Source organism: Passer montanus, unplaced genomic scaffold, assembly GCF_014805655.1.
Source record: "Passer montanus isolate IOZ18808 unplaced genomic scaffold, ASM1480565v1 scaffold2, whole genome shotgun sequence".
Lineage (NCBI taxonomy): Eukaryota > Metazoa > Chordata > Aves > Passeriformes > Passeridae > Passer > Passer montanus.
In genome coordinates this window covers 17,383,313-17,407,159 of record NW_024366591.1, presented here as the reverse complement: position 1 = coordinate 17,407,159, position 23,847 = coordinate 17,383,313, and the positions used below count along the sequence as shown (strand labels likewise).

At 43.6% G+C, this 23,847-nt stretch overlaps 2 protein-coding genes across 15 annotated transcripts in view; one reads left to right on the top strand and one right to left on the bottom strand.

Annotated features, from left to right (window-relative positions):
- Positions 1–228: 228 nt before the first annotated feature.
- LOC120501303 lies at positions 229–6,444 on the bottom strand. The gene is made up of 2 exons (XM_039707394.1): positions 5,738–6,444; positions 229–1,401 (listed from the first exon to the last, which is right to left on the bottom strand). The coding sequence occupies exons 1-2, from the start codon at positions 6,303–6,305 to the stop codon at positions 1,310–1,312; spliced, it is 660 nt and encodes a 219-aa protein (XP_039563328.1). The 5' UTR covers positions 6,306–6,444; the 3' UTR covers positions 229–1,309.
- HIVEP2 (HIVEP zinc finger 2) overlaps positions 4,365–23,847 on the top strand; it is a 136,676-nt gene continuing 117,193 nt past the window's right edge. For 10 of the 14 annotated variants that reach the window (XM_039707385.1, XM_039707391.1, XM_039707392.1 and 7 more), the window contains exon 1: positions 4,365–5,463. The gene's annotated coding sequence lies outside the window, so the exon portion shown is untranslated. Of the gene's footprint in view, positions 5,464–7,524; positions 7,805–7,843; positions 7,986–22,742; positions 22,912–23,847 lie in introns of those variants that run through there. The other 4 variants (XM_039707383.1, XM_039707376.1, XM_039707377.1 and 1 more) reach the window with 3 other exon arrangements.

Sequence of the window (23,847 nt, the reverse complement as noted above, 5' to 3'; positions counted from 1 at the left end):
CAAAACCTGCAGGAGCTAATACTTTATATTTAACGAGAAATAACCAGTGCTTAGTAACATGTTCCACTTGTCAACAAGGCAAAATATTTTTTCCAAATCCCTAAAAGTTTTTAAAAAACTTAATTGGGTTGTGATGTTAAAAAGGGCAAGCAAAGAGAACTTACAAGCTTTATTTATCTCACATGAGAAGTGCACATAATCCCTTGCCTGAGTTTCTAGTCAGCAGCATAGATTTTCCTATTCAGCTAGTCAATTAGCTATGAAAAAAAATTAAAATGAGTAAAAGTAATCAAATTTTATTTAAAAAAAATTTTCCCAGGATTCATGGGCTTTAAAAAAATGTTCCCATGAAAGGGCATAATTTCAGAAAATTCTGCCTTTTTCATTTTTTCACCCTCTTCCAAGGTCAAGTGATGACATGTTGTTATCAAGTTGTTGATGCACACAGCATGTTAGTTCTGCATCTGGAAATACTTTATTTAGAAAAAAATAACTATTTTTTTTTTTTGTGAGGAAATCTCAAGATAGCAGAAAAATATTTTTCCTTCAGGAAATACAGCCATTTGTTCATTACCAGGCAAACAGGACTCCCCTTCCTTTGGGCCCTCTGCCAGAGTTATTTACACACAGGCTTGTTCAAGCTAACCACCTTGGCTTCGTGCTCCTTCACACCATTTGATACTGTATGAGATTGGAGCTGTTGTGGATAAAGAAGTGCTTCACTGTGACTCCTTTGTGTTCTGTGGAGGAGTCATGGGCACACTCCCCTATGAGGAAAGATTACCCTTGTTTATGTGGGAGAGTAGACAAACAAGATACAGCAGCCTGGATTCAAGGAACACATAGGAAGAGGTGTTGAGAGGGTGAAATGGCAGTGTCTTTTTCTCTCATACGATAAGATGGCACTTGAGCAAAAGGAAAGCAATGTGTAGAAATGAGAAAGTGGAATGCTGTGGCTGGAAATGCATTTTATGGTATTAAATGACCAAATGATATGTGAAACTCATAGCTGCTAGTTATCTCTATGAAGAGCTTGAGATGGTCAGTAGAAGGTAGGTAGCTCCTAACATAAAAAATCAGTTACCTGAATTAGTACTGCTCTTCAAATGGATTTTGTGATGCATTTGACATCCTAAGTAAAGTCAGAGGCAAACGCAGCCCTTTTAGTACTCTAGCCAATTCTTCTGATCCATCTGGGTCTCCCTTCTTTCCCACGGTCCTTGCTGGCCCCAGAGCCACTGGATGTGCCCTCTCAGGCTCTCCTTGGCAGGGTCTGGTGGCTGGGACCCTCACTCTCACAGGCCATTCATCATCCAGCACCCAGCTCAGGGCCCTTCTCTCTCTGATGAGCAGAGAAACAGCAGGTCAGAAAAATGAGAGAAGAAGTATGGCAGGAAGCTCCTGTATAAATAAGGACAACATGTTTTAAATATCATTGGTAGGAAACTTCTAGTATTTATTGATGAGGAAAGCCATTCACAGGCAGTTTCACATAGATTTTCTAATTTAATCAAACCTTAAGAAAGAGGATCTAAACAGCAAAATAACACCATTAATTTTGTTTTGCACTCCTAACCTCTGAGACTTTCAGAAAATTGGATACATTTGGTCCATTTTGCTTTACACTGCTCACAGTGAAACAGTAAAGAGGTATCAATGCCTTATATAAAGGAATTATCCCTTTTCTGCAGTTCTATCTGTAACAACTTTGTGAAGAATAGTAATGAGCTTGTGGGTACAGGTTTGGAGACAAAGTAATTTTTTTCTTAAGAAAGGATGAATTCTTTTAAAATCATTAGCTATTTTAGGAATGAATGGTTGTTTAACATTTCAATTCAATTGCACTATTATAGAAAAATTATGTAATGCTTTCTCCTATCTACTTTGAGAGCAGCACAGTTTACAAAACTGATGGATTCTGTGTGCTCTGAGATTAAACCAAATTTTCAGAATAATTTATAGCATTTAATAATCTGTGAACATTATTGCTGAATATTATCACTGTATGTTGTGTTTGCTGTGAGCTGCAGCTGTGATGGCCAAGGTGCTTTCCAAGCATCAAGAATTACTTATTTTTTGATGAATCTGCAAAATCTATATTTAAATAACAGCTGTAAATCTTACATCTGAGAGCTCCCTTAGTTATCTTCTTTGTTAAAGTGATAGTTTTATTAAATGCTGGGTGTAAACACAGAAAAAAAATCTAGAGGGAAATGATAGGATGGTATGAAGCAAGGACATCACTATTAAGTTATGTTGTTGCCACGAGTAGGTGAGAGAAAATGATTCAGACGTCTGATGCCTCTCTGCGGAGTCACTGGGAGGAAAACTACCCTGGCATCCCAGCTGCAGTCCCCTGTGGCACACTGCTCCTGCCTCATGCTCCCCGTGGGAGGGGAGAGGAGCATCAGTGGGGGATGAAGGGTCAGTCTGTACTCAGTTACACCCACTCCCCTACAGTGTGCACAAACAGGGAGAGGGCTGAAGGAGCCCTGGGAGGATCTCTGTGCCTCTTTGCCTGGGGAAGTCTCCTCCAAGCTAAGGACCCTTGCAGCTGCAAGTTGTGCAGCTTGTCAAAACCTGCTCTGGGACTTGAGCCAGACAAATTTTGTAGAACAGTGAGGGTCTCTGAGCACAGGTATAGCTTCACTCTCTCACTCCTGGAAGCACCAAAGTGCTGAAGAGTTGTAGCTCCAGCACATACCTTGTAGAGCCACAGTGAAGGAAATGGCTGTGGCTCAGATGGTGCAATACTAAGAGAATGTGGGAAAGCACACACAGTATAGCTTCTTGAGGTAACCAATGTAATTGGAAAAAGACCCTTATTTTGAAAGGCATTATGGAGAAGCATTTTTTACTTTGCTTTGAGACTGATTGTAAATAAATTCCTATTTTGGACACTGAGTCTTGTTGCAGTACCTTCTGTGGGCTGGACAGTAAAAATGAACTTCTGAATTCTTGCGAGAGGGAGGAGACAGGATGACAACCCTGGGCATACACAAAGAAGTCAAAGGTGCTGGTCAGGAGTCTGCAGCCTCTCAGAGGGGAAGGCACTGGCAGCCATAATCTGGGGGCAGAGGTAAATGCTGCTGTTGTAGAAAACAGCAGGATGGGAAAACCTCATTTTGAAACAAATCCTAAGCACTCCCATTGACTTATTCTGACATGACATCAAATAAAGATCACAAGCCCAAAGTCAATATGTTTGCTCAGACAGAATAATTCCAGTCAAATAATACTCAGTGTCAGGAATGACAGTATCACTTACACCAAGATCAAGAAAACAGACATGCTCACAGACCCAACAAGAGCAAAACCCTCTTTGTTCAGCCCTCTCAGCATAGAACATGCTTGTAGGAGCAAGCCTTATTTGTAAAATAAGTAATAATTTATCATTAAATTATGGTCACATGATATTGTGCTTATATAACTTGAGGGAAACCCCAAGAATTCCCAAGACTCTCCTGCACCTCCTGGATTGAGCAAAATGAAGCACTAGGAATCTGACTCAGAGATCACCAAAATTAACAGGGGCCAAGGACCACAGTAGCATGAAAAGATTTTTATTAATACATTCTATGCCCTTCTGTGTCCCTGTATTGCAAGCTCTGAGCACTGAATTGTTATTAGTCTCTAAAATATGCAGGAACAATTTAAAATTCTTAGTTACTAAAATTATGAAATAATGGTTTTATTTACTCTGGCATCTGTCATAAGAACCATTGTTTTCAGGATTTATGTATAAACTTTTTCCTTTTCATCCATGAGACCGATTTTTTTCTTGATTTCAGTCAAAAGAATAATCTCAGATGCCAAGTATGACTTTCGATGTCACCGTGACGGTGCTGCGAGTTGGCATCACTTCGAATCAACTTCCAGTAGCCTGTAAACGGGGCTGAATGGATTCCCCAAAAGAAAATTTACTCTGAAAAGTAGGTGAAGACATGCTGTCAAAAACCCAGCGGGCGCGGGTGCCACGGCAAAGCCAAACCAGGCGAGGCCAGGCAGGGGACCCCCGCACTGCCGGAGCGGCCGGGAGAGGGACCCAGCCGGTTGAGCTTCACTCCGAGCAGCCGTGGCAAATCTCAGGAATACAAACACCGTTCCCCGGAATCGCGCTCAGGCTTAACTAACTCAAAGACCGTGTGAGCGGCAGGACCCGGGGCGTGTGTCGGTGCGAGACCAAGGCCGGGTCCCGCTTCGGCGAAGGTTCCGAAAACCCGTGGTGCGTTCCCGACCACCGCGGAAGGGCGGTGGGATGTCTCAAGGAAGCACGGGCACCGCCTCGCCCGGCCGGGAGGGCATTTCCCCTGCAGCGCCGCCCTGCCCCGGGGCCGGGCGCTGCTCCCCGTGAGCGGCGGCGGGGGGTGCGAGCCCCGTTACCCGGCGCGGGTCGCTCCCGGGGCCGGCGCTCCGCTCCGCTCGGCCGCGGCGCGGACGGCGAGCGGGTGTTGCAATAAATGCGTCTGTCTGCGGCACAGCCCGGGGCGGCGCGGCGGGCTCCCTGCCCTCCGGGGCCCCGCGCTGAGGGGTGAGCGAGGGTCGGGGTGGTCCCCGCCCCGGGGAGATCCGGCTACGGCTGCGAAGCCGGGGCCGGCGGCCGGCACGGGGAGCCCCGGCGGTGCATTGTTCTCCTTGACAGATAACGTGATCTCGGCCAGGCGAGAGCGAGGGGGTGGAGGGGCCGGGGGAGGGAGAGAAAGGAAGCGGAGGGAGGGGAGGGGGCAGGAGGATCCCGCGTCCTCAGAGGAAATTCTCAGGCCGGGAGGACGCGCGGCTTGCGCACGGCAAGTCGGGACTGGCTCTCCTGGGAGTTCCCTCGGCGGGGAGGGGGAGGGGAGCGGCGATCTCCGCCGGCGGGGAGAGGCCGCGGCTTCGCCCTGCGAGGCCCTGCCTTCCCGGCGAGGAGCTCCCGCGGCTCCCGCCCCGCGCAGCTCCCAGGGCGGGCAGCGCCCAGCACCGCGCCCGGAGCGCTCCCGCCGCCGCGCGGGGGGACCCGGTGACGTCACGGGCGGCGCGCTCCCCGCGCTCGCTGCGCGCTCGCCGCCCCGTAACTTCTGTTCTGGGAAGTGGTGCCAGGAATAGCCCGGCGGAGCCGCCTGCAGCGCGGAGCGCTCCCTCCCGCCGCGGCCAGGGCGGGCTGCGGCTCCCGGGCCTCCGCCTCTCCCCCGTGCAACACCAGCCCCTCCGCCACTGTCAGGGAGATGGTGATGAGCCTTTCCAAAAAGAGGGAGAGGAATGACCTGCCTTAAGATAAACGCGTGAAGCGGGCGCCCCTTGGCCGCTGGAATATCTCTGTCTGTCTTTATATATAAAGAAGCACCGCGAGCCGCCTCACTCCGGGCGAGCCCTTAGCAAAGGAGCAACACGAGCTACCGGCGGGATCAGCAGCAGCAGCAGCAACAACAACAACAACAAGGGCACCGGGAGGGCTTCCCTCCTTCCTCCTCGGTGATTTCCCAGGTGAGCAGCACCGGCTGCTGCGGGCAGCCCCCTCCTCCCTGCCCGCCGCTCGCTCCCTGTCACCGGCACCAGCTGACAGCCGCGCCGGGGCGCGGGGCTCGGGTGCGGGGCTGGGCTCGGGCCGCGGCGGGCAGGGCGCTCCGCGGAGCGCGGGGTCTGTGCCGGCGCTCCGAGCGCCGCCCGGGGCTGCGGGGGTAAATGGAGGGCAAGGCGGCGGGAGGGCGCCGGCGGGGGAAGCCGGCGGGGCTGTAAAACCGCCGGACCGGTAAGTCACCTCTGTGGCGGCGGCTCCGGGCGCTGGCAGGCACCGGCACCGTCCCCGGGGCACCACGGCCGGCGGCCCTTCCCGCTGAGCCGGCGCAGGAGGGGGACACGGCGGGGACAGGCCTTTGTCGGTGACACGCCGTTAGGAAATGTGGGGAATACCCGGCTTGTAAGTGTATGCAGATGAGGAGAAGGCTGCCTTGCGTAATCCCCTCCTGCGGCGGGGAATGGGCATGGTCACCGCCGGGGAGAGGCGCCCGCGGGGGGGCCGACCCGACGGGGCACTCATCGCGGCCTCCGGCGCCCCGGGAGCCGATGGGGGGGCACCGGGGCAGGGGGGGCGCCCGGGGCCACCCGGCGCGGCGGAGGGCAGGGCGCCGGAGTAGCGCAGGGAGGGGATGTGCCCCGGCTGCCAGCGCGGCCCCGCGGGGGTGCCGGACGCGGGGGAAGCGCGCGTGTGTGTGCGGGGACACCCGCACCGCGCCGGGGTGCGTGTGCGGGAGTGCGTGTGCGCGCTGCGCCGCGGTGACTGTTCCCTGAAGTGGGTGGGACGTTGGCCCGTTCCGGGAATGTTCCATGACGTGTAAACGCCACAGGAAGGGGGTTAACGAGGGGCTCGGCCGGGGCCGCCGCCGGGTCCCTCCCTTTCTCCCTCCCTCGGTCCCCCCGCCCGCCGGCGGGGCTGCCGCGGGGGCCGGCGGGGGCACGATCCCTTATGTAATGCGGGGTACGTGTGCGGCCGGCGGGGATTATGTAAGCGGCACATCCGCGCCTGTCGCATAGGCTGTGGCATAGGATAGAGCACCGCACGCCGGGAGGCGGGCAGGGGCGGCGAGCTGCCCCGCCGCGTCCCCGCCGTGTCCCCGCCGCCGGGGTCAAGCGGCGCGGGGGAGGCGGGGGAAAGCCCCGGGTTATCCCGGGTCATGCCCCGCAGCCCGCCCCGACCTTCCTGCCCGGGGCTGGCGCGCCGCCGCACGGCCTTCCCCTCGTGAGAGGGAGCCCGGGGCGGAGGGGACGGAGGGTGGCGGTGTCCCCAAGAACTCCGGCCGCGGGTGGGGAAGCCGATGGGAGGCCCCGCCGCCCCAGCACGCCTGGCCCGGGGTCCCGGCCGGCCGCCGGCCAGCACATCTTGTCTCCGTGGGCAGGCGGCCGGGGCTCGCCCCGGGACAACGATAAACCTCCTCAGAGCTTAATTTCCCGGAAAAGGGTTCTGTTTTTCGTATTAGTTGGCACTAATGGTCAAACTCTTATTTTTTTTTTATTTTTTTTTTAATATGATAGTTGCAGAAATGAAACTTCTGCTGAAACACTAAAGTGTTTCGGTTTTTAAAGCAATAATTCTTAAAAACCTTTTTGAACTAAAGTAATCGAAATACTAATGAGTTTCAGCAGAAATATTTAGCTAAATAGTTTCTCTTGAGTCTCATTTTAAAGTGAAGCCTACTTTAATATTGAATCTGTCTGGGTTTGTATTATTAAATAATAGAGGGGGCACTAAACGTTTTTTGCTGACTTAGTCAAGGGTGTCACTTTATTTTTTTTTTCTTCTAATGAATTTATACTGAGAGCTATTACGAAAGAAGTAAACAAAGTGGTCAGGGTGGCAGAGGAGAAGCATTGCTGGCGAGGTCTGTATTCCTGTGCTTCCCGGAGCTGTGTTCGTGCAGCTCCCAGCGCAAGGGGGCTCCGGTCGTCATCGGCAGGAGTTCTGGGGACACCGGCTAATTGGAGTAATTACTAGATTAAAGAACTACTGGTCTAACGAGGTACAAATTCAGTGGGCCCAGGTTTAAGTTCTGTTGTTGTTGTGGATTACCACTGACTACCAGAGGAATTTGATCCTCAGGTTATCAGGACACGGTGTGGAATCCTCAATATTTTGATAGTGAAGATGATATACAGACGTGCTGAAAAAGTGCATCTGTTTTTCAAAGATAGGAGAGTCTCTGCCTGTTGGATTTGAGGCACGTGGGCATATTTAGATAGATGCAGTGTATCCTGGGGTTTATATTTATTTATACTTAGCTGTTAAATCTATCTTGATCCTTCCACTCAGGAGATGTTTCTGAAACTTCAGGTATGGATTATCTGAAACTTATTTTTTTTTTTTTTTGCTTTGTCTCATTTCTCAAAAAATTAAATGTTATAGAATAGGCTGAGAGGGTTTTTCATGTGATTTTTAAGAAGTCACTACTGTCATCTGCAAAAGTATTGAAGATTCCTGTGGTTTTCAGCTGTGCAAAGGCAGCAGTGATACGGTACGAAATCAGTGTGTTATTACTTTTGTTGATTGAATAATCCGCATTTTTAATGTTTTGTATCTGTTGTGTTGATGTTATTTTCCAGTGGCTGTTGGGCATAGCAGTTCTATGTGTCCTGACTGAAGTGACTTCTTAAAACCTCACTGCTGTGGATTAGGATAGAATTGAGCAGCACTTGTCCCAAAACACAAATGTAGAGGACTTTTAATTGTGTATCTAAGTCCAATTGTGTGGCAACAGTGCAGAATGCTTCTTTATAAAGGCAGATTATTAGATTCTCAAGTGACTAGATTGCCTCATATGTGAGATCTGTTTACAAACCTTCTTGTTACTATGAAGACAAAACAGAGAGCCATATGCATTCATGTGGTCCTTGCTGAATAATGGTACATGTGTCTACTTGAGTGTTTGGCAGTATATCATGTTTAGTTTATGTGGTGGCACCCTACAAGGCTATTCTTTTTTGACTTTTAACTATTTCTAATACCATTGGCTGTATTCAGTTGTGTGAGCAAATTTATGACCCTGGTCTGCATGTTTGTAACTAAGCTGGACGTTTCTAAAGCAGGACATTTCTCATGGAGCATTTTGCCAAATTTCTTTGCTTATTTATTTAGGAGCTTTTTAAAAAAGAATAAAGGTGAATTGGATTTAAACAGAAGTGAAAGTAGCGAGTACCATTTTGTATGTCCCTCTGCTCATCATTTTTGGTCAACAGCAGGGGCAGTTACTGTTACTGCTTTTGTAATTTAACCATATTGGGTAAGGTAGTGGGAATATAGGAGCTGTGTGCCTGGCAGAAGTGGTTTACTTAGTGAAATACTGCAATACTTACCCATCAAAGAGAGGAATGCTTGCTATTTAAGAGTATTCCTGTATACAAGTCATAGTGATGTATAAGTCACAGTAATATGACTTGGGTTATGAAATATGGCTTGCCATCCTTCAAATTTGAGTGTGGTGGGGTTTATAATAAGCTGTGGTTGGTTATATTGATAGTTATCTGTACAGCTCAGCAAGTACTACCTGCTTGTAGTTGATTCTGCCTAAGGATTGCAGGTAAATCACCAGAGCTGAGTACTGACTTCCTCAGTCCCATCACAGATCAGGCCCATGAAAAGTTGGTTCTTCATGTCAGTGGTCTTCACACAGGGTAAAGAGAAAATGTTTTATCTGTTTTACCTCAGACTGTCAGTATGTGGTTTTAAATTATTGGTCCTCCAAGCAGGAGGAGTGCATAATTATTATTATTCTTACAGGTTAAAGGCTTCAGGAAGAGTTAATTGTTAATACTTTTGGGAGTTGAACAGGAGTGTTGAGTGCAGAGGCTGCATACCTTTGGTATTTGAAAAAGGTCTGATAAGTTACGAGGAAACTGCTTTAAAAATTCTTTTTTTTTTAAAGAGGCACGTTATTTTTTCTCAAGATTTCTTAAACAGCATCTCTGAAGTAGTATGCTACAGATTACATATTTTTGAAGTTATTTGTCTTTCTTCTGTAGTTTAACCATTTGTTTGTTGGATTTTTTTTTGTTTGGTTGAGTATTTTGGGTTTTTTTGTTTCCCTTCAATAGACTATCTATCAGTTGCTAAAGAAATGAAGAAACAGCAAGGGGAAGTGTAAGCTAGATGGAAAATAGAGAATGGTATTTTTCACATATTCAGTCATCAATTTGGGATGCTACATTTAAATAAAGCAGCACAGAATTATGATAGAACAATGAAAGTTTCAAGCTGGTTGTGCGGCTTGAATGTGCCATTCTGATACGAAATAGCAGCTTTGTACAGCCTTCTTTCTCTACTGGGTGCTTAAAAATTTTTGTAAGACTTGTAATGACTCCCCTATTTCAACAGAAAATATTAAAAAGCAGTTCATTGCAGCCATATTTTTAATTCTCAAGTGAAATTAGGACTTGTGAAAATGCTGGTCTGTCAGCCTGAGAGAAAAAATTCACTGTAAATAGAAATATTAGAAGATTTTCCATGACAACCAAGTAGCAAACCCCTGTTTAGACTTCAAGAAATCATTAGTGAAATTAAAAAATATGTTAATGTCTGGAAAAATCTGGGGTTTTTAAAACTTTTTTTCTTTTTACAGAAATAGCAAGTGGGAGGTACCATGGATGTTTTATTTCACCATTCTGCTTTGTTCACAGATTAAACAATTGGCTTTACCCTCCCTACTGATTTGTAGTAGGTTGTCCTCAGTAAGGTTTGTCCCTGAGAACTCTCTTTCCAAAGCTATGAGTGTGGAAAAGGTGGGGGAGGATGTAGGTAGGGGGAACAATCTTATACAGTGTTTCAAAATCCCCAGTGTAAGAATAAGACATTCAAGTACCATATGCAATTTTATTTGTCAGGAATTGCTTGCCTTTTTTTATTGTCTTGTGATTAAATTCTTACCGTCATTGATATGGTCTAAACATAAAAGCTCCTTCTTGCTCCAAGGAAGTATTGTGGATTTATTTGTCTTTCAGGGACATTCTGTGCATCTGCAGAATGGTCACTCTGTTTCCTGTGTGACAGGGTGTATATATATATATATATATATATATGTCTCTTTTACTGTTTTTTGAACCTGGATATCGCCTTTTACTTGAATAAGCAAAAACCTGTGCATGCTTTTTCCCCCCTTCACTTTCTCTGGATGGGAGTCTCAGGGCATACCTACCCAAAAGTGTACCTACCACTTGAGTGGTTTTCTGGAAGTAATGCCGTGCATAAATATGGATTTAATTATCTGATGTAAATTCCCCTGGCACATGGTTATTCTGATATGGCCAGTTTGTATAGTGATAATATCCCCTTTTTTTGGGTTTGTTTATGCACATTCTATCGCTGTCAGTTGGTCTCAGCAGAAAAGTTCCTTCTAAGTATGACATGGTAACCACAGGTAATGTAATAATGTAGTAGGTAGTGAGTTTATGGCCACTTCATGTACACATGGGTTTGTTTTGTTGCATCTCAATTTGTCTTTTACAGAAAATTATTTTCTTGTTTTTTTATTTTTTTTCTTTTTCTGATAGTCGATAGTTCTGCCCTAATGCACTTACAGAGTCTGAAAAATGCAACTCATGTACAAGAAATTTGATCCTGCACACTCAAAAAAAGAATAGTAAAGAATACATCTGTTTTTAAATTAGAAAGTTCACTTAATTGCAACTGAAGTAACTTGTAATAAACTGCTGTAGCTCTGGCTAAAATCTTTGATTTATGTAAGGTGCAAAAAAGGCGGGGAAAAGAATGTGCAGTCTTTTTTGAAAGGCTTAGCTTAACTCCTGTTGTGTCGTACAGGAGAAATTCAAGGTTTCACTGCTACAGAAAGTTTCTCTTTCAGGTAGTTATTGGAAATTCCTTACAAAGAAAAGCAGTTAGGTAATTTGCATATATAGTTCAGTTTAATAGAACAGTGAAAACTAGAGGAGCGAATGGGAATTGATATTACAGTGTCAGGTGACATTTTAAAAGCAATAAAATAGAGTTTGACCCTCTTCATAAGAAAATACTCAAAAAAATGAGCAGAAAAATTCCAAGTTGTTTTCTGTAATTTATGGTGAAGTTTACACTTTTGTGGCTACGGAGAATAGTATTGCTAAAGAAGTGTCAAAAACTGAAAGAAAATTGTAACTGCACAATGTATGATATGATGCATCAGAGGATTTAGTTGAAATAATATTATTTATTGAGCAAGTTTTCCATTGACCAACATCTGTGCTTAGGCAGAAAGGAGCTCTAAGTTTAAAAAAATCGAATGGCAAAGGATCAGGGTTATCAAAATTAGTCTTATTAGACAGTAGGGTTTTTTTACATGTTGGCATGTTTTTTTTGTCATTTTTGTTTTTTAAGTAAGATAAATGTCCCAGTTCTCTGTATTTATGTATTTTGTGTTTGTGGCTTGCATTAAAACAAAACATGTGTAGTGTCAAGAAAGAATAGTATGAAATAACAACCGAGGTTACCCTTCCTTGACAACAAGACTTGACACTATTTAGTTAGAGCAGAAACTATTCAGTTTAGACCAAAATCAGTATTCAACAGAGACGTAAGTTGCTGGCATCTATTACCAGTCTTCACAGGTCAGTGTAGCTCATTTTGTGTGTAGTGTGCTTACAAAAGTTCTAGAAGTATGTGGAGTTTTATGTTGCTTGTCTCTCAAAGACAGCTAAAATAAATAGTTCAGTTAGCTGAAAAATAATATTCTTATTTGCTCTTAACTGTTGTCAGTTTTTCTGAGGACTGGATGTGATTTTCTTTCTTTCTGCACAAGCCTTAGCAACGAAAGAGACGCCCTAGAGCATCGTGCAGGCCCGTGGCTCACTGACACCTCTGCACGCTGACAGTGTTCAGCTGAGTCCTGTGTGACACCTGTGAAACACTGATTCATCTTGAGAGCTGAATTTCTGAAACTGCTTTGTTAGTGTTTTAGAAAAGAAAATCAAGTACAATGCATGGTCTTCTGTAACAATAGAAATGGACAATTTTTGACTTTTTCCCATTGAAAACTATTTATGTTTATGAATGCAATTTCTGAAACTGTTTATGAAAAGCCTTTTAAGTGCATTTGTCTGAAGTAAAATAGTTCTTTAGTGAAAAAGGCATTTATCTTTGGCAGGACATTCATAGACTCCTACAGCCAAATTCCTCGTCCTGTGTAAGTCAATGAAAGTTTCTACAGTCTGGTAAAAATAGGATTAAACTGTCAACTATGAGACTATAAAGTTGGACATCTTCCTGCTGCCTTGATATGATAATCTGTTTTGATCACCAGGTGAGGCTGTAATACTAGGCTCTTTGAGTAAAGAGATTTTGCTTTAAAATCTCTTCAAAGCTATGTGAATTTAATTTCTTCCAACATTCATAGTAAATTTATGTCAAACAAAACTTGCAGTCTGTTCCATTATTTTATGCTTGGTCCTGCAATAGTAGAAAAATCCCTTTAAAAGTTAGTGAATATTTTCACAGAGCTGCTTGGCTAGAATATTTGATTTCTTAAGGTTTAAATAATGGATAAGCTACATGTATTTAATTTGTGAGGTACAGTTGAATTTTCATACAGGCTTAGCAAGATGTTACTGATACATCTGAAGAAATTTGTGGTAAGTGTAAGGGTAGGAGTCGTTTATATAATACGCTTAGGAGGAAATGATGTTAGTGAAATAAAAACTGACTGAAAGGTATTTGTTTTAGACTGATACCAAATACAGTGTTGCTACCTCTGCAGTTGGTGGAAAACATTGGGATCAAGAGGACGGTGAAGTTGGTCCAGTCATGTTTGATATGTCATATATTTTTAATCTCTGATTTACCTAATTACTAATTAAATACACAGATTGTGCTCATCTTTGACCCAATTTATTGTAGTGAGTAATGTTAATTATTGGTGAAGAACTTTATAGTCAGCCATGCATTAGTAAAACTACTACATGATTTGGAGTAATTAGTAGGGCAATTTTGAGTCAGCTATTTTTTTTCTAAACAAGTAAGGCTGTAAATTGGGGCTGATACACAGTAGTATGATAGCACCTTTCTTTGGTCTGACAGGACTTTGGTCTGTGAAATGTAGGGTGGCAAAAGGATGACATACATTCATTTTCTCTCCTTTGTTTTTTAGCTCAGCTCATATAGTTGTTCTTTGATTCTATTAAATTAGTGATCTCTTAATGGAAAAAAATTAACCACTCTGTTCATTACCTGTGAACAGGCTTGAAGGAGAGGTGAGAAATTAATAGAGAAGTGAATGGAAACTTATCAGGTCTTCCAAATTTTTCTTTTGGAGCAAGGACAGGATGTGTTTACATGTCACCTTGGAAATGCTTGTTTTGCTTCTGGGTTGTGCAGATTTCCTTGTGCAAGGCTGATAGACCCAAACCCTCCATGGTGGAAGGCTGGACTGGACACATTCACTTGTAAAAGATGAGTGTACAGGAAGAACTTTTGCTTCAGTTTTGGTGTATTTATGTGTGATGTTTTATGTGGTGTGTCTGGGGTCTTTGCTCATTCTTCTGTAGGAACAGTGAGGTAGCCCAGATCACCCTGTGCATGACAGGAAAGGGAAAGACACATGGAATGATGGAGTTCCTTTATGCACACCTCTTCAGAACTTCAGTGTAGCTTATTTTCCACAAATGGAGAGAATATGAGAGAAACCTTTTAATTTCATTTCTCTTTCTCACTTGCAACCTTGTTAATTATAGAAGAAACTAGGGATGCTAAATATGCAATTTTGGATGTATGCTGGTTAAGGATGAGGCTTTGAGGGGAAGATCAATAAGATGGGGATGGGAGGTTTGAATGTGATTGACAGTGGATTATAATTGTCTACTGGAAGTTATTTTTATCAGGTCAAGTTCCCTCTAACCTACAGAATTTTAGTAATGCAGTCTTTAGAATCCCTGTCCCATCTCAAGCCATACAAGCTTGTGTGACTGAGTAACTAAGATCCTATGGAAGGCACATTCAAGGATGCAGTGGTAACATCCTCTAACTTCCAAATTTGACATCTCCACAGGTAGCTTGCACACATAATATGATGCTTCTTATCTTGCTCAGTGCTTGAAGGTATTTATTTTTGCATTTGTTTATGCATGGTTTTGATTTAATTTCTTTGCAATATCATTTAATCCCCATCAGTAGTTCAACCCACTTAACTAGCAAGCAGAGGAATAAATGAAACTAATTTTGACTTTCTTTTTTTCAGTCATGTGGATTGTCTGATGAGCCAAGAGTGTAATAAATACATTTGATGGCTGTTTACAGATTCACACAGCCGTGTTTTAGTTTCCTTGCCTAATTCAGATGGTGTCACATGCAGGTGATGGGATTATACTTGTCTTTTTATCTCAGCCAAAAAGGCATTTTTTTGGCTCCTGCTTTGATGCTTTCCCATAAAAATGAACATATTACAGAAGAAAATGGAGAGGGTTTGCCACATAGTGTGAAGAAATATTTAAGAATGCATGTCTAGGTATATACATCTAGACTCATGTACGTATATGTGATCGTAGCTTTTACCTCTAGTCAAGTCCTGTCTCCTTCATAGAACACTATACTTGGAGTAATTTCATGAGAGCTCATGGTTGGAGGTCTGGCTGTTTGTCACTGGGAGGAAGATTTGTCCTGGATTCCATGTAGGTTCAACTTCGGGTGTTGGTCGACTATCAAAGAAATTCTTTTAAATAAATAAATTTATTTGAGTTATTTATGTATGACTGTTAGCATTTTTTTCACAAATGTCTATGCAGATGCATTTCTAAAATGTTATCCACTGTTCCTGGTGCTCTGCTGCTAGGAGGATGCAGCAGGGTCAGTGAGTGAGCATGGCCCATTTGGCTGCCTGTGACTGGCTCAAGGTCGTGTCTTCTTGGACCCCATAAAGATGTTTGCCTTTAAGCTGAAGCACTTTGAATTCCTTTTACATCCTGGTGTTTCTGAAGGACGTGGTCACATCCCTCTGTCTGCTCAGAAGGTGGAAGGGTTATTCCCAGGCCCTGTCATCGCTGCTGCCTGACGCTTGCCTTGAGCAGGGTGTGCCCTGAGCCTTGCTGCTCTGGTGGGACACCCAGCTCCACACTGCGGCTGAGCTGGTGCTGCCAGCTCTCACAGCTGTAGGAGAGTGACCAGAGTCAACCATGCAAATACATGATGGAAATCAAAGCTAGCCTAAAAAGCACTTGCATCGTGCCAACACGGATCTTGTTGCTGGAGCTTCACTTTCTCTGGAGCCAACACAAAACCATCTTGCCCTCATCTCACGGTTTTCTAATCAGTGCCCCATATCTGAGAAGATGACACCAAACTGTGCCTGGCACAGCTTGTGACACCATGTGAACTACCTTGTCTCTTGTGAATGTAATGAAAATTCTGTCATTTGGGATTGTGTCCTGACCAATAAAAGTGCAGAATGGGAAGTTATTGATTTTGATTTTTTTTTTCATGAGGTCAGGATTTTTCATCAGCTGTAGATAGGACTTGTTCTGCTGAAATAGTACTCCTCATGACTGTCCCAGCCTATAAATGGAAACCTTCAGCATGCAAGGTTTGCTTTTCATTGAATATAGTAACACTAGGTGAGACTGTGGAAAAACTGTCTACACGGAATCAGCCCCTGGATACTTCAGGCAGAGAAGACCTACAACAAAGGGCACTCTCAGCAGAAATGATCTTTACATTGCCAGATGGTATAAGGTATTTTAGAAAAAAAAATCATGCATTATGTACCCCAAGGTGCTTTCACTGTGATTTGAATATAAAGTACATGAAGTTGGAGGTGAAAGTGCTGCAACTGACTGGCTTAGAGCTGTGGTTTTAGCTTTTTTTGGTTATTATTTGTAGTTATAACCTAGCTGAAAAAGAAACTTGCTTGGAGCCAGGGCCATATCTTGTCCTGTGTGCTTCTCTCCCCAGTGAAATCCCATTATTTGGTTTTGGAATGATTAAGACGTGAGAAACTTGCATTTAATTTGAGTTTGTGTATGATGACCTGTTTTATTTTTATTTTTTTAATGAGGTCTGATGCCTGCTTATTTCAAGTGGCATAATGTTTTTTTTTTTTTGTCTGTTTCTGGTATGATTCAGCTTACAAAGAAAGATAAAGCAATACATACAAAAGGTTTGCATGGTTCTAGTGTCATGTTTCATTTTGGTGTATTTCACCTGCCCTATGTATCTGCTTCTCCATCTGTAGCCCAGTAGTGCCAAACTGAATTAGGTTATCCTTGATAATGGAGTTTTTCTTTGCAGTTCCCCATTTTTGGATGTAATTAAAAATAAAATCTTGCACCTCACCTGATGGGTGGATTAGAGGGGAGATGAGTTTGGTGTTTTTTTTAAACAGTACAAACAAAATAAAAAAGGAAGAGGAAAAAGCCTAGTTCAACGAAAGCTTATGATATGGCTCTAGAATGCATAACCCTGGGCAAAAAGGGCCAGTTATTGGAGTAGTTCTTGAGTAACCTAATTGTTTGATAAGGATCCTTGCCTTGATCTGTTTAAGTTGTTGTTGGTTGTTGGAAATATTCCATTTCTAAATTTGTGCCTTATTGCATACCCTAAGGTATGTGTACAACCCACTGTAATTGCACAGTTTATTATTTTATTAATGAGAGCTGTGATAATGTGTTGGCTCACAAATTCCCTCCAGTCTGGGTACGGTCTCCTAATTGCCCGGGGTTCTGCCATTCTGTTTGTTCTGGGGCTGGTGACAGGGAACACAAGCAGATTCTCTGTAAGCACGGTTTACAAAACTCAGACCCTGCCCTAAAGCCTGGGTTTGGTGTGATAATGCAACCAAAGTCTGGAAAGGCCGGATGCGTTTTTTAACACACACATAATGAATAACAATAGAAGCGGCAGAAGGAAATTCTTACTACATAATCCTGAGTACCTGAGACTTTGCCAGCTGGAAGGAGAGGGCTGCACACCTTACTTGGCCTTCTTAACCATAACAGAGCACCCCTTAGCACTCCTTTGATCTGGGTCTCTCCTGCCTGCCTCTTTGCCCCGGTGGCTGGAAGACGCTCGCTGTATTTGCTGTAAGGCACACAACAGTGAGCAAGCACCTGGCGTGCAGCAGCAGCTCCTGCTTTTCGTGTGCCTCGGGGGCAGCAGGCGTGCTAGGGTGCCTGTTCCCATGTTCTGGAAGCTGTTTCTGTTTGCTGATCCTAGATCCACAGCACAAGAGAAGGGAGCAGCAGCAGTGGAGGTGTGGTCTGTGGAGCAGACGGGGAAATCCAGTTTACTGTGTCTGTAACTCTGGAGACGAAACTTTCCCGTAAAAGCCCATAGCAAAACACCACATCCTCAAACAGCTCCGCAGCACAGCCCAGCTTTCCTGGCACGCTGTGAACCTCTGACCCTGGCTTTGCAACATTTGGGGAGCTCTCTGAGGACCTTGTGGCAGCTGGGGTAACCCACAGCGCGGGGGGATGGCAATTCCCACTGAGCGTATTGCAGGCTGCCTCCTTACTGTGGTGGCTGGGACAGTTTTCCACAGCTTCTGAAACTGCTCATTACAGAACTTGGCTTTTCTACAAGGGCTTTTCTTAGCTGTAGCCCCTGTGGCTTGATGCAGCATGCTTTTCTGGAGGAACAGATGGTATATTGCGTAGAAAGTTACTGTATTTTTGTATCACTGGTTTGTATTTATTTATATTGCTCTTCATCTTCCTCTCTTTTTTTTTAAGGTGTGCATATAGGCCAAGTGCAGAACTTGGAATCAGTACTGGGTTTGTCTTGGGTATACTCAACTTTATATTTGTGTAGGGTGTGCTCTCTGAAGTTTTAGGGAACAGATTTTCATCATTTGGATTGAAATTAGCTCGAAATACTGCAAGGGGAAAAAAGCATTTTCCCTTTAGAAGTAAGAAGACCTTTAAAAGAAAAAGTCAGTATCTTCTTAAACAAGCTTTGTACTCACTGAAGTACAGTTTACTTTTTTAAGTCAGTAGATGTGTTTTCTGTATCTAATCTTTGTTTTTTTAATTGATATCATCTGGTCAATTTGAGTGAAAATGCTATTCCCATAAGAAAAATATTTATTCTAAATATTATTGTTGCCTAGGATCTTGTTGAATTAATGGGATACAGAAGCAGTCAAATTGATTTGATATTTGATTTTTAAAGTGTATTCTCTTTGTTTCCATGAAAGCAGTTTAAATAAGTATTTTAGCAATTGCTTTTGGTTTCTGGAAATTAGGTTACTTATTGTTGAAAACTTAGGGTTCTTAAACATGGGGTTCAGGTCTGCTTTGTCTTGATTAGACATTTGAAATAAAATATAAATACTTGGTACCACAAAATAAGGGCTTCCCTTTTCCCCCACTTAGCTTCCAGGACTTAATGTGTTTTTTCCCAAAGAATCTCCATAAGCCATTGCTTATCAAAGATAGTTACAATCACAGGGTTTTGGTACCACTTAGCCAAATCACTTTATGTATTAACTCTCAATGTGAATATATATATATATATATATATATAAAATTATATATATATGATTATATATGTAGATGTCTACATATTGTTTTGTATCTAAACACGCAAATGTGCACAAATTTGTAGGTAAATGTATACAGACACACCACAGACAAAAATACATTCCCACACTGTGTCTCTGTGGACACACACACACACATCTGCACTATCTGGGATCATCCAATTTCAAGTTTAATATTTTCATCCTAAACCAGATCCTTACCATAGAATTGGAATGTTTGTCTTGGCAATGTAGCATTTTCCCAGTAGCTTTTGGATGGGGGAGAGGCTGTGCCTGAAGACCCCCTCAGGTACCTGGCATGAGGGACCAGTGCTGGTGGCAGTGTCCTGCTGGGGCAGGAGAGCATGGCATGGGGCAGCTGAGTGCAGTAAATGAGGAGACAAAATGCTGGGGAATACTCTGGGAATTTCTAGTTGCTGCCACTGCCGTGGTGGTTGGATCGTGCCCTTCAGCAATGGGCAGACTCTCCTGCATTCTGTACTGCTGTATTTAGGCTGAACACTGGGTTACAGTGAAAAACAAGCCCTCCCTGCCCCCACTTCTGTTTTTTGCCACACATATTTTGAAGACAAATAATGACCTACTATCAGGTGTTTTGGCAGCTTGGACTTTGTCATCTTTGTTTGCCTTGTTTTAATTTAAAAAAATGGTGTGAAGGATATTTTAATCATTGGCTTATAGGATCGTTTGAGAGAATTCCCTTAGTGATGTGACAATTCAACAACAAAAAAATTCAAGATAATGGCTTTTCCACTTGCACTTCTCTTCAAATGGAAGTGAAAGAATTATTAAAACTTTGTACATAATTTGAATTCCCAAGTGATACACGATAGTGGATTTGTTAAAAGTATTTCCTGGATGGGTTGCAAAGGGTAAAAGTGTAACTGAGTTGGTGGGGATCACTAAAGGTGTTAGATACTTTGTAAGTAGCCAACTTTAAGAGTTGTTTTCCCTGGTATTTGTACCTACCGCAACCAATATCTGTTCTGGAGTGAAAAAGCAAGTGTTTTCATCAGTGGGGATCACTAAAGGTGTTAGATACTTTGTAAGTAGCCAACTTTAAGAGTTGTTTTCCCCGGTATTTGTACCTACCGCAACCAGTATCTGTTCTGGAGTGAAAAGCAAGTGTTTTCATCAGCGTAGCCAGGGCACTGTCAGTGAGACCAGGTCACAGTTTGCATCTGTCTCTGTTTCTCACCTCAAACCATGGCAGAGATGGCTTAATACTCTTTGTCAGCTAATGGGACAGTGAGATGTAATTGCATGAAAATTAACTCTCAGGACATGGATGGGTGTGTGAATCCAGTGCTATTCCTTGTTCTGTGTCTTTAGCAGACACTCTTGCAACAGACAGCCGTAGGTGTGTGGCAAAGCCTGTTGTGATATGGCATGGTGGTGCCTGCTGGTTACTCAGCCTGGCCCTGTGGTGCTGCTGTGCCACGCGCCAGCTGTCTCAGTATGGTCAGAAGTACAAATTGTTGGTGCATTTCCTTCATTCTTGGATGTGGGTGTAAAAATAGTTGGCCAAGTTTGTTCTGAGTGAGCATGGTACCAAGTGGTTGGATTTCAGAAAGTCGAATGGCTCTTATATGTGTTGTTTAGGATGCTGTGCACAGTGGGAACTTTCTTATGGTACTTTTGAAGGTTCACCCCCTTTTTCCTTTTCTCAGGAGATTGTCACTACTTACACCCACTACTCTGTGTAATATAGGCTGGATTCTGTTCCAGCAACCACAGTTTTAAGGGTGACATTCTGATCACTTTACTCTGACTGGGCTAATCCAAACTGTCTTCGCTGCAGTTGATGCCTGTGTACTGCAAATCACTGTCAACACCAAAGACTTATTTCTCTGCTTATTTTTTTTAATATTGAAAAGAGTCCTGATTATTAGTGCCAGATTGACAACCTTCGGGATTAGGTTTTCAAGCTAATGTCAGAACAAGAAGCAGTAGATATTTTTTCATGCTACCTGGCAATGAATCCTAGAGATAAGTTACCTTTGAAAAATCTACCTTTAAAGGAAAGGGTAGAAAACAACCAAACCAGCTCGTGTTCTTGTAGAATAATGTGTTTGAAAATATACCCAAAATGTTTCGTTTATAAATTATGGAAGTACTATATCTGACCTTATTTTAGGAAAAATGATCAGGTTTGGTTAGCTAGTGACACTGCTTATGTCCCATGAAAGATACAATATATCCAAGATGTACTGGTGATTCCCTAGTTTCAGCTCTATTATGCTGAATTACTAGGGCTGAAAACTGGCTTCAGTTCCCAGTGTGACCACAGGGTGGTTATTGCAGAAATAAGGCAAAAATACTCTCTTCAGCTAGTGATGATGGTATGAGAATTCAGAAGAGCATTTTCCAAACATCTTGTAACCCTTTTCACTGAGGTTTGTTGAGTACCTCTATTTGAAAAAACAACTTCTATCAAGTGGAGCAGTGCTACCCAATCTGTCACATTTGATGTATGCTGGGACATGCTTATGGTGGAATGACTGCATTTATCACTGTGTTTTAAGATGTTGTTCAGAGACTATCAAAAATGGGTTGAATGGGCTTACAGTACACGAGAGTGTACTGTAAGCCTGTGCATCCCTCTGCCCCAGGAGAGGATCAGCTATAACTGAAGTATTTCCTACAGGTAGTTGTTCAGACTGCACTTTAAAGCTTCCAGTGGCTGGTGGAGACTCTGAAACCTCCTGAAATTCTGACAAGAATTTCATTTACATTCTTGTCAATGCTTTCCATTTAAAAAGTATTTCTAATATTTAGCTTAAGAAGGTAGTAATGGTGGGTAGGACTGCAATCCAGATTCCCTCTGTGCTTGCCAGCTATACTGATTTTCTTACATTTAGATGGACAGCCTGGCTGGCAATCAGTTACCAAATGTTGGACATCCACATGCCACTATCCAACTCCTGCATCCTCACTGTTTTCCTTAAGGTGGGACCTTACCTGCTTCAGAAAGACAGAGGCGAATTTGAAAAGAAACCTCTGTATTCACTCTGCCAGGATGCTGGCCATGTCTGACAAGGGAATCTGGAGTTCTTCCCACTGGTTGTGCCTCTGATGCATTTACAAAACATACTTTACTTCATGGGATCCAAAGCAATGTAAGGCTTGATTTTCAGATGCTTGCAAAAGTATGGGCTGCAGAAAAAAGCTTAGTACATTTTGATATTGTAGTAATATTTCATTCTGCTTCTATATTGCAGTAATATTCTTACACAAGCTGTACAAGAAAAACAAGAGCAGCACGGCTCCTGAGCAAATATTGTTTCTAGTCACATACGATACTTTGCAGCTGACTGCTTAGCTGTTTTGCTATGCAAGTGCAGAGAACACTGTTAGCAATAAAGGCACTGCTGGTTTCTCCTCCCAAACCTCCCTCCTTGCGGTGCATTGGAAATGACTGAACTTTGGCCCTCAATCTGCTGACACCCTGAGGGAGCGTAAGTGTAATGACGTCTTTGCTTGTTTCAGCTGCACAACAGGAAACGCTCGTGGCCTCCCCTTCTTCCTGCTCTGAGAAAGTGCTGCTGCCTTTTTTTTTTTTTTTTTTTTTTTCCCCCTCCCTTCCCCTGCAGTCGAATGGGCTGAGACCTAGTTTCAGGTCTGGGCTTGGCAGCCAGCTGGTGCTCGCACCGGCCCCCACTGCTGCTGCCTCCTCCCCAGGGCAGCCAGTCGCCTCCCTATTGCTCTGCTGGAGTGGTGATGCCAGAAACACGAGCTTTGTAATTTTCTTTTCATTTTTCCTTTTTTTTAACCTCCTGGAGGAGTGACTGAGAAGAGAATACAGTTATGTGGCAATAGCTTGCTCCACGGAGCGTGTCACTGGACACAGCTGAGCTGCAAAGACCAGGATGGTCAGGTGATGATTTGCCTTGGGGACACCATAGCACTGCCTTAATGCAGAGGACACACTCAGGTGGGCATTGAGGGATCCTGGAATATGGTCCCAATAGTGCTGAATAATGCTGAATATACTGGGCCTGAACAGATTTCATTGCCTTGCTGCAGTACAGAGGCTGGCTTCATGCAGAGCATTGACAGGAAGCCTGTTTAACTCTCTCTGGCTGCTGCTTTTACACTTCGTAACCAAAGCCGGGATATGAGTAAAAATGGTTATTTGCAAAACACAAGCATTTTGCTGCTAAATCAGGGAGGAGGATTTTATCTCAGTATAGTCATCCAGAACATTAAAGCAATACAGTACAGCGTTTTTGTGAGTGAAATTGACTGATTCAGTATCCAGCTGTTATTCTGTAATGACTGGGGAGGGGAGTGGGTCACTTTTGAAAAATAAAACACGCATGTACTAGGGAGTTTGCATATAGTGGCATGAGAAGTGGCACCGAGTAGTCCAGAGTAGAGGATCCTGAATTTGAAAGATTTAATTAACTTTGAATGTAAACAGTGCTGCTGCAGTGGCTTATTCATTTGTTTAAAGTTGCATAGGCATATTATTTGAGGAGAAGCTTTTGTCTGGGTTCTGTAATAAGTGACTTCTGGATATACCTCATTAATCTTTCGTACTATCTAGCTGCATAACTCATGTTGTTTTTAACAAACTGGAGTTATGTAACATGAATCATGCCTGGCAAGATGCTTGCTAGCAGGAAAAAGAAGATAGGCAAAGAAGTAACGGCACTCAACCTTTTGCAGAATAGGATATGCCTGTGTTTTGAGATGTGTGTTGGTACGTTGGTATTCCCAGCTGTACAGACAAGGTCCAGCTATTCATTAGGAGGATGTGTCCTGAAACAAAGTCTTGGGATGGGAATGTTTAACAGACAGAAGATTGAATTTGAACCCTCCAGCTCATGGAGGGTTCTGTATATGTATACACCAAATTCCCCCCACC